The 15,485-nt window shown below is 41.5% G+C and overlaps 2 protein-coding genes across 35 annotated transcripts in view; one reads left to right on the top strand and one right to left on the bottom strand.

Moving 5' to 3' along the window:
- SCFD2 (sec1 family domain containing 2) overlaps window positions 1-3,863 on the bottom strand; it is a 411,092-nt gene extending 407,229 nt beyond the window's left edge. For all 5 annotated transcript variants that reach the window (XR_004482531.2, XM_004268274.4, XM_033425442.2 and 2 more), the window contains exon 1: window positions 2,885-3,863. Coding sequence is in view for 4 of the 5 variants with exons in the window: in XM_004268274.4 (XP_004268322.1) it covers window positions 2,885-3,722 (838 nt within the window). In the remaining variant the exon portion in view is untranslated. The remainder of the gene's footprint in view (window positions 1-2,884) is intronic.
- A 7,272-nt stretch (window positions 3,864-11,135) lies between these two features.
- Window positions 11,136-15,485, top strand: part of FIP1L1 (factor interacting with PAPOLA and CPSF1) — a 64,702-nt gene continuing 60,352 nt past the window's right edge. For 6 of the 30 annotated variants that reach the window (XM_012532467.3, XM_033425423.2, XM_033425424.2 and 3 more), the window contains exons 1-3: window positions 11,144-11,471; window positions 12,651-12,695; window positions 12,799-12,838. In XM_012532467.3, the coding sequence (XP_012387921.1) occupies window positions 11,387-11,471; window positions 12,651-12,695; window positions 12,799-12,838 (170 nt within the window). In that variant the 5' untranslated portion in view covers window positions 11,144-11,386. Of the gene's footprint in view, window positions 11,472-12,650; window positions 12,696-12,798; window positions 12,839-15,485 lie in introns of all 30 variants that reach the window. The other 24 variants (XM_012532466.3, XM_012532464.3, XM_033425421.2 and 21 more) reach the window with 12 other exon arrangements.

Below are 15,485 nucleotides of genomic sequence, written 5' to 3'. Positions count from 1 at the left end.
GTGGTCCCAAATTGTCAAATTTTAGAATATTCAGAAAATGTGTGCCCCGCTGCATTTGTGAATGACTAGTGATGCAACTTAGGAATCTCAGAAGTATTTTCAATCAGAAAAAATAAGTACACTAACCTCAATGAAAGTCTAGCTCTCAGCAACCTTTAATTCACCTGTTCATTCATCCATTCATTCAATAAATATTTACTGAATACCTACTATTTTCAAGGCACTCTTCTGAGTGCTAGTTAATAAACAGTAAACAAAATAGAGCCCCTCCCTTCACGAGCTTCCGTTCAAATGGGAGGAGACAGGCAACTGACAGTCAATTAGCATGTTAGGTAGTGGTAAAGACTATGACAAATAAAGCAGGGTAAGGGGTTAGAGAGTGTCTAAAGAAAGTGGTCAGGGAAGGCTTGTCTGAGGAGGAGACATGTGAGTGGAGATTCGAAGGAAGTGAGCGACAAAACCATGTAGACACCTGAAGGAAGAGCATTCCAAGCTGAGCTGCACAAGAACATCAAAGGCCCTGGGGCTGGGACATACTTCGCATGTTGAGAAATGGCAAGGTGGCCAGCATGCCAGGAGAGCAGTGTGTGGGGGGAGATCAATAAGGGATGAGGTGGGATAGGTACACACAGGCAGATGATGTATGGCCTTGGAAACCGTGCTAAGGAACTTAGATTTGATAGTGGGTGTGATGGGAGGGTTGTGAGCAAGCAAATAACATGTCGCCAGTTTTATGTTTTGATGGGATTACACAAGAAACTGCATGATCTGTATGTCTTCTGTACTTCTTTAATATTTGTATTTTTTTTTAACTATTTACATCCTCTACTCTGTTGTGACAAATGCTGCTTTCAGATTGAGTAAAATGGATTCTGATAATTGAATATTGGATTTGGTGACATGGAGGCCACCAGTGATCTTGACAAAGGAAGTTCCTGAGGAGAACTGAGGGGCAAACAGCCTAATTGAAGTCAAGGGAAAATTGAAGCAGATGATTGTAGAGACAGCAAGTACAAATTTCTAAGTTTGCTAAAAATGGAGCAAAAGTGAAACTGAGCCTGAGGGGTCAAGAAAGGAGATGTTCCATTCTGTGTGTATTTTGATGGGGAAAACCTAGTAGAAAAGACTTTTTTAAAAAAATGATGATCTAGGAAAGGGGAGGGTATTTGAAAGAAGTAAACCTATGAGAGAAGTGAAAAAGGAAAAGATTTAGTCTGCAAAGGAGGAAAAGTTGGCACTAGATAGTAGCAGGAACAGTACATCTTTTAATATGAAGGAAGGAAAGAAAAATATGTGGGGTACAGAGGTAAAAAGGTTGGTAGACTTAGTGATAAGAAGATACAGTTTTCTGGTGGCTTATATAAAAGCAAGAAAGCTGAGGGGGTGAACATGGGGAGGGAAATCTGGAGGCTTGAAGCGAGAGAAAGTATAAAATAATTGTGCTGAATGGCAACTTTGTCTTCCTAGCGCCCTTATTTTCTAAATCATTCTTGACTACTTCGTATTGTAAGCTTTTAGAGGACAAGAAGCTACACTTACCTTGTTTTTTTCTGTATTTAGAAGAGTCATATACAAGGAAGAGATGCATAATATGTAAAGGAGTAGTTGCTATGATGCTGGATGGCCAGGACATTAAAGTTTGCCTAACTGGAGTCTTTGGGGGGGGGGGACACAAAAATATGTGACCTTGATTAATTATGAAACAATATGTCACATTTTGGGCAAAAAGAAATAGAAGCATAAGCAGTATATACCACACACTCAAAAACTCAACAAGCATATACTCACTCATCAGGTGTTTTTAATCCTCTAAGAGTTCAGGGGTATTACAATGATTACTTTTATTTAAATCACACTGACAGGCTGAGCACCTGGTTACTTCAGTCACCTAATTAAGCTTACATCTCAGTATTACCACTTAGCTTACTTTCTATTTTATGATCTGAAAATGAATCTTATAAGGTCAAAAATTCAAATGCACCTGTTGTGGTTTTTTAACTTCATTTGACATTTTTTTTTTTAACCTACTGAAGGGAATGCTTGCCAAAATCAGTTTCCTGATTATTCTCCCTGAACTTGGGTGTGGCCAGCCTACACTACCAGCAGCATTACATCTACCTAATTAGAGAACAATAAAGTTGACCTTTGAAAATAAATGCACATGTCAAATATCAGAAAATGTTTTTTCTTCACCTATTTTTAAGGGTAACATTTGTTACTTACGTGTATAAATATTACAATTTGGGATTACCCAATCTTCAATAGAATGAGAGCTAAGAATAAATGAACGTTTGAAAATATTTTCACCAGAAAATGAGACTAAATACAATTGTACATATTTTCTACAATTCTGTTTAGCCTCATTTTCTGGTGAAATTTAAGTTCAGCCTCATTTATTAACACTCATGTAAAGAAACTTGAAAGTCAACTAACTGTAATATTTTCGTGTTTTGTGGTACAGGTTACCTCCACTTGTTCATCTGTTAATACTTCTCCAACAACTTAAAGCTTTCTTATGAAGGATTGTTGTGAATACTGATATCGGCACATGTCTAAAAGGTTCCCAGGTGGACAGCTCTCCTCCATGTCAGCATAAGTCTGGTTTTCCAATCTCTGGGCTAGATGCAGTTGTTCTTGTTTAAAAGGGCAGTGCACGCTGAGGATGTATTTACCCAAGATAGCATTTAACAAATTTGCTGATTTGCTTGTCTGTATCCCCCCTCTAGACAATAAACTGTGGGATCAGGGACTGTGTCCATCTAGCTCTTCTTTGACTTCTCAACCTGACACATAGTTAGAGGTCAATAAAATACATGTTGAATCAATGAAAGTCCCAGCACTTTGGAAAGCGGTTATGAAGCCTTCCACAGCAAACGCCACTTACCTGTGAGATCCAGAGTTCTGTCCACAAAGACCACTGATGCCCTGCCTGTGGCGGTCTTCCTCCTGTTCTTGGCGGGAGCAAAATTGGCCAGATCTGCAGCGATGATCCGACTGAGGGAACCTACAGCAAAACACTCCTCCCGTACCCCTAAATGCTCACACAGGGAACTGAGGCCGGACACCAGGCACCTAATCGTCAGCAGCAGCTCAGGGGTTAGGGTAGTGGCATCCACCTCAGCCAGGTTTCCCAGCCTCCTCTTGTCCGATCGGGCACGGTTGAGGATATGCACATCCTGGGGTAATAGTGGGAAAAGGGAAGCAAAAGCTGGAGTCAAGGCAAGGTGGGGAGCAGCACATGCGAGTAACAACGGGACGTGCAGCACCTCAGCCGTGTAGTTCATGTTGCCCATCCACTCACACAGCTTCTCCTCCAGTTGCTCGAACACTGGCTGCTGCCCTTCCAGCTCAGCCGCCGCCGCCGGCGGCACGTGATTGGCCGTGAGGTGGACTGCGTGATTCACAGCCGTGACCACCACACAATACTGGAAGTGACTGCGGCAGATGATGTCCCGTAGGGTCTCCACGGTCCGGCCTTTCAGCAGGCAACTCAACACAAACACCGCTTTGGGCTGCTCGGCTCCGCCACCAACTGCGGCGGGCTCGAACTCCCGCAGGTAACACGCAGAGTTCCCCACCGCCTCCAGCAGCCGTGAGGACCCGCAGCCCCAGTGCAGGCTCTCGGCGCAGGCGACGTCCAGGTAGACCACGGCCCGTTTCACTTTGGCCAGGACCTGCTCCCAGGCTTGCTGGGTGAAGGTCAGCACGCCTGGGGTGCTCATGGTGGGGATTCGCAGACTCAGGGCACCGAGCGCAGGAACTTCTCTCAGAGCTCACAGCTTCCGGGAATTGGGCTCCCGGAGACATTGACAGTCAACACAGTACACGTGGGACGGCCTCCGACTCATCCAGTGTGGGCGCATAGTAATGACGTTACGGAGCGTGATTGGCTAGCGGGGAGACGTCGCGGAAGAATGGTGAGGGCTGGGAATAAACGGGCGGGGCTCGGAGGCTCCCGGGTGCCTCGAAAGTTCGGGGAAGTGGAAAGAAGCTGCCTAAGAGAGAGCTGAGGGATTTTCTTTTCGTCTCCCTCTCTGCTCGGATTATCTTCGCTGCTCCTTGAGAAATCTCAGGAATGATAAATCCTAATTCTAAATATGATATTTTCCTTGGATCTGAACGCATTTCTTTAAAAGTGATGTGTTGCCCAGCAAAACTAAGAGCAGCCAGAGAAGATAAAAACAACCAACTGCTGTGTGATGTTTCTTAGTTTATACATTACTATCACATACATTATTGGACACAAACCTCTAACAGACAACGGTTTCTCTCACTTTCTCCATCTTCCTTCCCTCATCTCATTGGCACTAAATCTTGATCCACTTCAAAAATCTAGAATCCAGCCCTTTCTCCTCATCTATCCTTCCTCTCACTGCCTTAATCCACTGTCTTCGGTCAACTGAACAATAGCAGTGACCCTCCCCCCGCCATCATTTCCCAGTTTTCCATCTCTTCTCCCTTCCATTCAGTTTGCTTCCTAGTAAACTAAGCTTGTTCAACCATTTTTCTGCTTAAAATCCTCTCCTGGCCCAGTTGCCTACAGAATACAGCCAGATGCGTTATGGCTCCAAAAACCTTCATGATTTCTCTATTTCTCTCCAGCTATCCCAGCTTAGAACATTAAACAGCTGCACAATGAAGTCAACAGATTGAGCCCAAAATGTTTTACAGGTTCAGTTCATTCAATCACTATTTATAAAGCACTTATTAAGTGTAATCACTGAGTTAGGCTCCAAAATACAGTGGTTAATAAGATATATTACCTGATCCATGAAAAATTTACACCTCTGCTAAGTACTTGCCATATCTGGGGTAAGTTTTAACATACCTGTTTTCCTTAACATATCTGTTCTGCTAGATGGTGCGCTAGAAGCTTGGTATCCCCAACACTAGAAAATAACAGGTGTTCAATAAATGTTTGTTGAATAAATGCTCAGTTCATATCAGTATAATAAATAATATATTCAACCAACTTTTAATGGACATGTACAATATTCCAGACACCGTGTTGGACACTGAGGATATAAATAGAAGTAAGCCACAGTCTTGCCTTCAGAAGAATCTGAAATAAAAGAACCCACACATGTAAAGCAAGCAAATGCAATAAAACATTACAGAAGCAATGTTTTTAATTTTTTGTTTGTTTGTTTGTTTTGCTGCACCATGCAGCATGCAGGATCTTAGTTCCCCAACCAGGGGTCGAACCCCTGGACCAGAGCCCCCTACATTGGGAGCACAGAGTCTTAACCCCTGGACCTCCAGTGAAGTCCCAGAGCAACGTTTTTATAAAAAAAAAAAAATGTTCAAGAGTTATAAAGTGGGAAAAATAAACTCTGACTAAGTGAAGCAAAAAGGGAAGCGGTCAGAAGAAGTTTCATATAGGACATAAGTTTTGAGTTGCCTTCAAAGAAAACCAGGTGTTCACCAGGTGTACAGGATGGGGAGGAGCATTCCTGGCAGCAGAGCAAAGAGTGCAGCATGGGGCTTCCCTGGTGGCACCGTGGTTGAGAGTCTGCCTGCCGATGCAGGGGACACGGGTTCGTGCCCTGGTCCGGGAGGATCCCACATGCCACGGAGCAGCTGGGCCCATGAGCCATGGCCGCTGAGCCTGCACGTCCGGAGCCTGTGCTCCACAATGGGAGAGGCCACAACAGTGAGAGGCCTGCGTACCACAAAAAAAAAAAAAAAAAAAAAAAGAGTGCAGCATGAACAAAGGTATAGAAGTATGAAACCTTACAGCATGTTCTCTGGAGCTACAAATGGTTTAGTATAGCTTGAATGTACTGTTTGAAGAGAGGCCCATGAAGAAATAGGAGCTAGGAACTAGAAAAGAAGGGGGCAAGTTTCAAAAAGAATAGAGTGGTCAACAGTAGTGAGTGACAGAAAAGGGAAAAGTGAGATGGAATCTGAAAAAAAAAAGTTGGCAGAATATGAAATTAGGTTCAAAGAAAGTAACTTGGCCCCTAAAATTCAAGGAGGGAACAGTTCTAGGATATAATGAGATCCATAGTGTGGCCCTAAATGCAGACTGCTGATGTGGATGAATGGAGATTGTTGAATAGTTAGATTCTAGGAGATCAAAAAACAGATGAGCAGAATGTGCAAGTTACTTGTTATGATGCCAAGTGGTAAAGGAACGGAAGACTGTGTACCAGACCCCAACATCATCTGTGAATAAGGGGAAATGAAGAGAGAGAGGCAGAGGTGGTTAATAAGGAGGTATGCACTGGCAAGGAGGAGGATTTTCAAAAGAAAGTGGCACCACAACAGTCTGGTAGTGGCCCACCAGAGCAAAGGAAATGGCAATACTTCCTCCAGGCTCCATAGTACAACTGGGTGAAGAAAACTGGTGGGTCTACAGTAGAGAAGGATGAGGATGATGTGCTGTCCCTGGAGGGAAGTTAGATTTCAGTTTCAGTGAATGAGTAGAGACATCTCTGCTAAAATACTGACATGTATACATAATGGACATGTGGGACATGTATATATAATGGAACAAAGTTAGGGACTGAGAGTTAGATACAGAGTTGGAATTCAGGCCTGAAGAAACTGGGAGGGGATAAGCATAGAGTATGTAAGGGAATGACACTTAAAGAGTTGACAAAAAGTGACTCAGAATGAGGAAATGTGGGGGACTGCATAAAGTTGGGCAATACACAACCTGTACAGCCACATGCCACCCAAAGGGCTGCCAGATCATGAAGGGGCTTATAGATCACGTGGTAGGAAGTTTGGATTTTATTTTATGTGTAACAGGAAACTATTGAAGGGTTTGTGTTACGTGAATTGCAGTGGAGATGGAGAGAAGTAGACAGTGGAGATGGAGAGAAGTAGACAGATTTGGGATATATTTTGTAGGAAGAAGTAACAGGTCTTGCTAATGGATTTTTATAGGCGTGAGAGGGACTCAAGAGGGAAAGAGGGGAATCAAGGATGATTCCTTAGGTTTCGGCTGAACAACTGGTTGGATGGTGGTTATTCATAATACGATGGAGAAGCTTGGGAGAGACTGGAAGTGGGATAGGACAGGTTTGGGAAGGGAATTCACAAGTTCTGTTTTGGGCATAAGTTTCAGATGCCTATTAAATACCCAAGAGAGGCATCAGGTGAAGCATCTGAGTGAGCAGCTTGTCCTGAGCTTAACGATAAATTAAGAATGCAGACAGAAAATTGAGAGTCATAGATATATATCACATAGACAGTATTAAAAGTCTTGGGGTTGGATGAAATAACCTTGGGGGACAGGGTAGACAGAAAAGAGAAGAAAACCCAGGAAAAAATTGATTTCTTCATCTCAGACATCATGGCAGAGTTAGAAGAATTCTTGCTAAAATTGCATGCTTAAGACCATCAGATGTACCTTATTTAAATGTGATTTGTACTTTTCTGCTCAAAATAGCTAGCAATTATTTTCTATTCTCATAAAATCAAGCCTATCTCCATCTCATTTCTAAGTCCTCTCTGTTCATGATCAACACTTAAGGATTTACTAAGCACTTCCCATTTGCTTGATATTGTAAGAGAGAATCTGGTGAACAAAAAAATTTTGTTTTCACCCTTAAAGAATGTGAAGTTTACATAGCAGTGTAGATGTGAATAGATGATACAATTGCCAGAAACAACTAGCAACATAGAATTTAGTGTTAACATATATCAGAATGCAGAGGAAGATGGATAATTGAGGTTTAATTCCTTGTTGTGGTATCTAGAGACAAAGGAAAACTCTACACATGTGCAGTTTCTCAGGATGTTCAAAGGACAAAAGGCCTAAACCATAACATATGTTGAAGAAAATAATCAATAAACAATTTATAATAGCATAGCAAAGAGTTTTATTTGCCAGACTGAGGACTATAGCCTGGAAGACAGCCTCTCAGATAATTCTGAGGAACTGCTCCGGAGAAGCATAGTCTTCAGCACAATTTTATGTCTTATCAGAAGAAAGAACATCAAACAAGTCAGGGATACATTCTTACGTGGTTTCAAAAAAGAGAAAAAAGATCAGCAGGTACACAGCGAATAGTATGGCCTTGGCACCTGGAAAGTTAGTCTTATCATTGAAGGAGTACCAGCTCTGGTGTCCCAGGAAAGGAGGCATTTAATATTATTTATTTATTTGTTTACTTACTTACTTACTTATTTACTTATTACTTTTTGGCTGCATGGCATGAGGGATCTTAGTTCCCTGACCAGGGATCAAACCCACGCCCCTGGCAGTGGAAGCGCAAAGTCTTAACCCCTGGACCACCAGGGAAGTCCCTAATCTTTATTTTTAACATGGACATTCTTTACTTCTGGTCAACGTGCCCTTTTCTTTCATAATTAAAGAAGAGGTACAAAGTATGTTTCATAGGCCACAAACAGGCTAGTTAGCATAAAATTCAAGTTAACTCACGGATAAACCAGAATGACTTCCCCCTACCTCAATATATGAAAACTTCTTTTACCAGTCACCTCTAATTTGTCAAATGCTTTAACGTTTGAAACTTCATTTTACCTTTGTTATCCTTCCAAGAAGTGGGTATAAAATGCTATTTTAATATATCAATTTACTGATAAGGAAAGTGAGAAACATTGAAATGACATAACTAAAGCTGGCAGCGAATAGTATAGTCGAGCCTAAATGCCGTATCTATTCAAAACACATCTATGTGTACTTACTATCTACTAAATACTGAGCAAGGCACCTTTATTTGATCTTTACCTCCTGTCATCATTTTAATCATCATCTACTGAGCATTCCCTTTCAGTACTTCTCAGAGATAGATACATTAAAACTGTTGCTTTTTTGTTTTCGGCTTTTTTTTTTTTGCCAAGAACCAGCAGATCTCTCTCACACACACACCAACACAGACACACAGACACACACACAATGGAAAACAAATATCAGAATATATGGAGTATCGTAGTTTGATAAGGTCATAATTTTATATAATATCTTCAAGCTACCTGTCTTTGAAGTCTCCCCTGGTGGGAGATAAAGATACCTTTAACTAAGGAAGTCTAACCAGGCAAAGAACTCAGTTTGGAAGCAAGGAAGGAAGAGGTTTTTTAAGAGTGGTTATTAGTGATTTATGGGCTTCTCTGCTTGTGAAAATCTTCATTTTCAAAGCTTAGCTCAAATGCTACCTCCACCATGAAGGCAATTCTGATGCATCAATTATTATTCATCAATTCTTCAGTTTAAGTAATGCCTTGAAAGACAAGCTCATTTCAGGCAGCTGAAAGGAGAAAGAGGCTCTTCAGCAAAAGGCAGTTTGTTCTCCCATGAAACCATCATTACAGACTCATAGAATGATAAATAGAAACATAAACAGACAGGAATGTGAGTGAATGCCTTATGACACTCTCGAGCAGAATGTAAAATCTTCACTTTGTTACTGTCAGTAGAGGCCAAGAAGATCTCCTAAGTGCTAGGCAACACACCAGGAATTAGAACGACATATAAGAAGATGCCCTGTTTGAGGGAGGATTTGGTGAAGTCTTAGGAAAACAGATACGTAGTCAAATAATTACTATATGATGTCATAGACACATGCCACGGAATCAGCATACTGTGCAGAAAGGAATGATTAGCTCTGCACTACCCACTCCAGAATAACTCTAATCTCATCTACATATCCTCTCTCCCTCACTCCACTCCAGCTACATTTGGGGTTCTTTGAATGCTCCAAGTACGCTTCTGCCTCAGGGTTTTTGCACTTCCTATTCTCTCCACCTGATAGGGCTTCTCCCAGAAATCCACAACGGTTTACTTCTTTCCATTCAGGTCTCTACTTTTGAACCACCTCATTAGAGTGGCTTTCCCCGACCACTTGATATGGAATTGCATCCTATCCCTCTTCATCACTTTGCTCGGGGTCCCCCTTTCCTGCTTACCCTACTTTATAATCCTTATCACTATCTGACATACTGTACATTTATATGTTTATTGTCTGTCTCCCTTTCATTAGAATGAAAGCTTCACGGGAGGAAGGACTTTGTTTTACTCATTGCTGAATCTACATAGTTTAGAAGAGTCCTTGGCACTTGGTAGGCCCTCCATAAGTATTTATAGAATAAATAAAGAAATGGGGTTCAGGAAAGATTTCAAAAGTTGACTATATCTCAACAGACTTCAGAAATACACAAGGGATTATCTATCCCCTTCAGATAAGGGAGGCTGAGAATAGCAATAGAGGAATGTTCAAAGGTTAGGGAGATTAAAACCACATGATTTGTTTAAATAGCATGAGATGGTGTGGCATTGGTGGTGTAAAAACACTTTGTGCTTCTATTAAGACCCACCTTTCCCTTGTAAGTGAGTTAATTGTTTACCACCCTTCTGCCTTTCTCAATAAATTGAGAGCTCTCAAGGGCAGGGGCTGTGCTTTACTCATACTTTTATTTCCTAAGTTCTTAAACAGCAGATATTCAATAATTGTTAAATAAATAAATGAAAAAATATGATGAAGCACTTAAAAAATGAACATAGTTTGACATACACAAATATGGAAAGGACCTCCAAGACACTGCTGAGAAAAAAAAAAACAACCAAACCAACCAATCAAATAAACAAATCTACACAATTATACATACAATATTGTACCCCTTAAGACTCATTCATCTCAGGTTCTTTCACCAAAACAATACACGTGTAGCAAATATGTATAAAATTTCATAATGCTGCACATGAACAGAAAAACAAGGGCTACTTCTGGAAAGGAGGGTAGTGGATGAGAAGGTCTTTGACTTTTTGACAAAGAGAATGCATTATTCATTTTTTAGTTTGGCTTTTGTTTGCTGTTAAAATTAATTTTTCAGGAAAGTGGGCATGAATTATGATTTCTTCTCTAATGAGAAACAGGGACTGATAAGGCGATTCTGGATCAAGTCTGATACACATAAAGAATGAAACAAGGCCTTCCGGAAGATTTTAAAAAAACAAAACGAGAAAGCAAGCATCACACGCAGAAAGTAACGACGGTGCACTCTCCAGCAAAAGCAATACAGGTTATCAGAAGGAACGTTGGGGGAGGGGAATCGTAGCCTACGTAAGACGTCACGGGAGAAAGCCACGCTAAAAGGCAAGCGAGATCCCGTGGAGGCGGGGCCAACTACGGTGCGCAGGCGCAACCAGGCTCAGGTGGCCGCCGCCGCGGAAGCGAAGCCACCTAGAGACTCCGCGCTGCTTGGGTGCTGCTGCGCGGGCGCGGGCGGAGCGGCGCCGGAGCCGTGTTCTTTGCCGCCTCCGCCGCCGGGGCCACCTACCCTGGATTTGAGTCTCGCGCCTTCTTCGTTCACTCGCCGGCGGGTTCGCGCCCCTCTCGAGACCCCGGGCAGCGAGGCTGGGGAAGGGTTGGAGGGGGCTGTTGATCGCCGCCTTTAAGTTGTGCTCGGGGCGGCCATGTCGGCCGGCGAGGTCGAGCGCCTAGTGTCGGAGCTGAGCGGCGGGACCGGAGGGGATGAGGAGGAAGAGTGGCTCTATGGCGGTACGGAACTTCCTGTCCCTTCTTTCTCTCCCGGGTTCTCTCAGGCCTCCCTTCCCGGCCCGCAAACGGCCGGCGTCCTGGGGCCCTCTCGCCGCCGCCTGGGGCCTCTTGCATGGAGCCTCGTGCGGCCTGACTTAGGCCGAGCTCGGCGTGCGCGTCCCCCGCCCCCCTTGCCTCCTTCCGCCCAGCCCACGCCCCCAACACGCACCCACCAGGTGGCGGCTGGGACCCCGCTGGGCAGGAGGCTAGGGGCTGGGCCCCCAGCCTCGCCGTCCACTCCGCCCAGGCTTCTCGGCCGCCTCGCCTCTGTGCGCTTTTCCTCTTGTTTTCTTATATCGATTCTAAGCTGTGTTGGTGTGTCTCTTCTTGCCCCTTGACTGTGGGATGCCCTTCCTGTCCCAGGAACAGTCATTCTGTAATAATAGCTAAATAAAGTTGATGCTGTAAAACTAACGTCTTGTTTCTTGATGGTCAGTTTGTATGGAATGCACCTGCAAGGGTACCTCCTTGTGTGAAAGTCGTGCTTTAAAAATAATTAATTAAAAGAGAGAGAGAGAAAGAAAGAGATGGAATACATTATGGCCCATAAAGAAAACCCCGAATGTCTCCTGTATTAAGGTGAAGTTTTTCTTTTTTAAGAGACTGCGTTTTAACCCACATAGAAGTACCTCATGTCCCTTAGGCTTATGGTTTTCAGTATCACTTCGTGTATATCTTTTTCATGAAATAAGTTTACTGCATCTTTTACTTCCCCCTTGAAAGGGACATCTGGCTTTTAACTTCCATGAAGTCACAGTCCCTTCTTGTCTGTTGCCGGTACTAGATTTGAAAGTTAATGTTTGTTCCTTGCCTAAAATGCGTATTCTTGATTGTCTTTAGGATAGTTTAGTAAAAGTGCACGTTTGGGCACCACGCAGCTCCTTGATAATGTGACTTCGACAAACTTTGATTTTGATAAACTTGTAAAATACGTTGTCTTTGGCGGCAAGATTTAGCATTCGTAGTACTGTTTGAAATGTAAATGTATAGGGTTTCTTTTACAAAGGTCTAGAAATCTGTAGTACTTCTTAAGTTTATTTTTATAGAAGTAAAGTCTGATTTTTTTATTTCTTTATTTTTCATAAAAGACATATCTTGTTAAGTCATTATAAGGTGATCTAACTTTGGATGTGCTTATAGGCCCATGGGACGTGCATGTGCACAGTGATTTGGCAAAGGACCTAGGTTAGTGCTTGTGATGATCACTTCAGATTTTCATAATACTGGTTTCTTTAAGAGTGGTTTGTTTGTTAATTTTATTTATTTATTTATGTATTTTTTTTGGTAGATGAAAATGAAGTTGAAAGGCCAGAAGAAGAAAATGCCAGGTTAGTGAAATTTCTTGTTGATGCTTTTGCAGATTGTGCGGTACAGTGCTTCTGTCAGCAGATTGTCAGAATTATTTTGTTATAATCATTGGTTTGATTACATTTTGACAAAGATAGCAAGACACTGAGTCCTTTATAGTTTATTACTATTTCAGGACGTAGTCTTGTACCAATTCTGTTTATTTGCTAGTAGCCCAGGGGACAAAATGTTTTTGAAGTAAGGGTTTGGATATTTTTCACTATTAAGTAACTTTGTACTCTTAAATGAGCTCAATAATGGAGTATACAGTATAACCATCAGACTACTAAGAAAAAAAAGTTTTAACTTAAAAATTTTTTAAAAATAAAGAATTCCTTGGGTAACTACTTTTACAACTTAATATTTTTGATGGTGTAATGCATTGTGGTTATAATTTCAATGTTTCGTATTTATTTAAAATTCGAAGTGGAATTAATGAATTTGTTATAAGATTGATTGCCTTTGTTAGATTACTAGAAAGGTCTGAGTATCATTTACAGAACATATCAGGGAGCCAGAAACTTATTCTAAATTTCAGAATAGCTCATGGGTACAAGTACATGGATATGCTGACATCACTGACCAGATGCCTTAGTGTCTTATAGTGGGGGAGGCGTGATTACAAAAAGGACTTTTAAAGAATATTTGGGTTTAAAAAGAGGGGGAAATACGACTTCACACCCACTAGGATGGCTGTAATCAAAAAGACAGATAGTTAACAGGTGCTTGTGAAGATACGGAGAAATTGGAACCCTTATACACTGATGGTAAGATTGTAAAATGGTGCAACTATTATGGAAAACAGTCTGATAGTTCCTCTAAAGGTTAAACGTAGAGCTACCATATATAGCAACATTATTCATAATAGCCAAAAAATGGAAATAACCCACGTGTCCATCAAATGGATAGATTTAGAAAAGTGGTATATCCATACAGTGAAATACTATTTGGCAGTAAAAAGAAATGAAGTACTAATAGTGTTACAACATGGATGAACCTTGAAAACATGCTAAATGAAAGAAGCCGGTCACAAAGAACTACATATTGTGTTTCTTATTATATTAGATGTACACAATAGGTACATCCAAAGAGACAGAAAGTAGTAGTTACCAGGACAGGGGAAAATGGAGAGCGACTACAAATATATAAGGTTTCTTTTTGGGGTGATGAAAATGTTCTGGAATTAGATAGATAGACATACATACACTATTCTGTAAATATACTTAACCTTTCAGTTGTACACTTCAAATGAGTGGATTGTATGGTACAGGAATTGTATCTCAAAGCTGTTATTTTTTAAAAAGTTAATGGAGGGAAGAAGTGAGAAGTGGAAACAGCTCAGGGGGTGCTGAGATTATTGTTCCTTGCTTAAAAATACCCCTATAGGGCTTCCCTGGTGGCGCAGTGGTTGAGAGTCCGCCTGCCGATGCAGGGGACGCGGGTTCGTGCCCCGGTCCGGGAAGATCCCACATGCCATGGAGCGGCTGGCCCGTGAGCCATGGCCGCTGAGCCTGCGCGTCCGGAGCCTGTGCTCCACAATGGGAGATGCCACAACAGTGAGAGGCCCTTGTACCGCCAAAAAAAAAAAAAAAAAACCCTTTGTTGGAAGTTTTTTTTGGTTTTATTTATTTATTTATTCATTGCTGTATCATCTGAAATCTTGTCATTTAGGGTTTTTTGTTTTTGTCCGCCTTTGGTGGAATGCGGAACATCCCCCTGGGATCAAACCCCCGCCCCCTGCAGTGGAAGCTTGGAGTCTTAACCACTGGACCACTAGAGAAGCCCTTGTCATTTCGTTTTGAAATGGATATATCCAACCCAGTTCCTAACCCTACTCTTAGTTAACCACAGAGTTGGGATTTGTGTAGTTTAATAGTTATGAAAGTAATATTTCTTCATACCCTGATTTTTCAGTTGATCAAGAAATTAGTGATAACAATCAGATACACATTTTTGTGAACTAATTTTTATTTTACTTTGTTAATATTCTTAGATACAATTCTTGAAGCTTATTTTCTGATTAAATATTCCTTAATTCCTCAATACACAGCTTGATTAAATTGATTGGAGAGGAACCCTTCTCCCTTCCCTATGACTGTCAAAATGTCTTTATATTCCTTATTAACATTTTATTTGGAAAGCTGTTAAGTTTATTTCATCCAAAGGAAAAGATCTACCCTTAAAATGTTATTTTTCTAGATAAAGCTTATAATTTTATCATGTTTCTAGTGTTTTAATGGTGAAAGAGAATTAAAACTTTCAAAAGTCTATTGGGGAAGAGAGCTCTGCCAAACTGTGTTCTACTATCCAGTGCAGTACCTACTTCGTTGCCCTAACTGAGCCGAGTCTTTGCTATTAGAGTTTTCCCCAGCTTCTTTGTGATTGGCCCATTGTCAAAACTGTTCTTAACCATTGCACTGTGCTGTCTCTGATTGTCTTGTTTTATTTCAAAGTTGTGGCTAAACATACTGTTTTGTGACATAAAGAACAAGCTCAACTTACATCTGAGAAATGTACTGAATAATTATAATTGCATGTTGGGGGGGGGAGGGTCAAGGATTAGAACTATGAAAATTTAACAGATAAGTTTTCAGGTTTTGTCCTTCATTTTGCTTTGTTTGGAGATTG

This window comes from Orcinus orca, chromosome 4 (assembly GCF_937001465.1).
Source record: "Orcinus orca chromosome 4, mOrcOrc1.1, whole genome shotgun sequence".
Classification (NCBI taxonomy): domain Eukaryota; kingdom Metazoa; phylum Chordata; class Mammalia; order Artiodactyla; family Delphinidae; genus Orcinus; species Orcinus orca.
The sequence above is the reverse complement of the archived record's forward strand: the minus strand, read 5'-3'. Positions and strand labels throughout refer to the sequence as shown.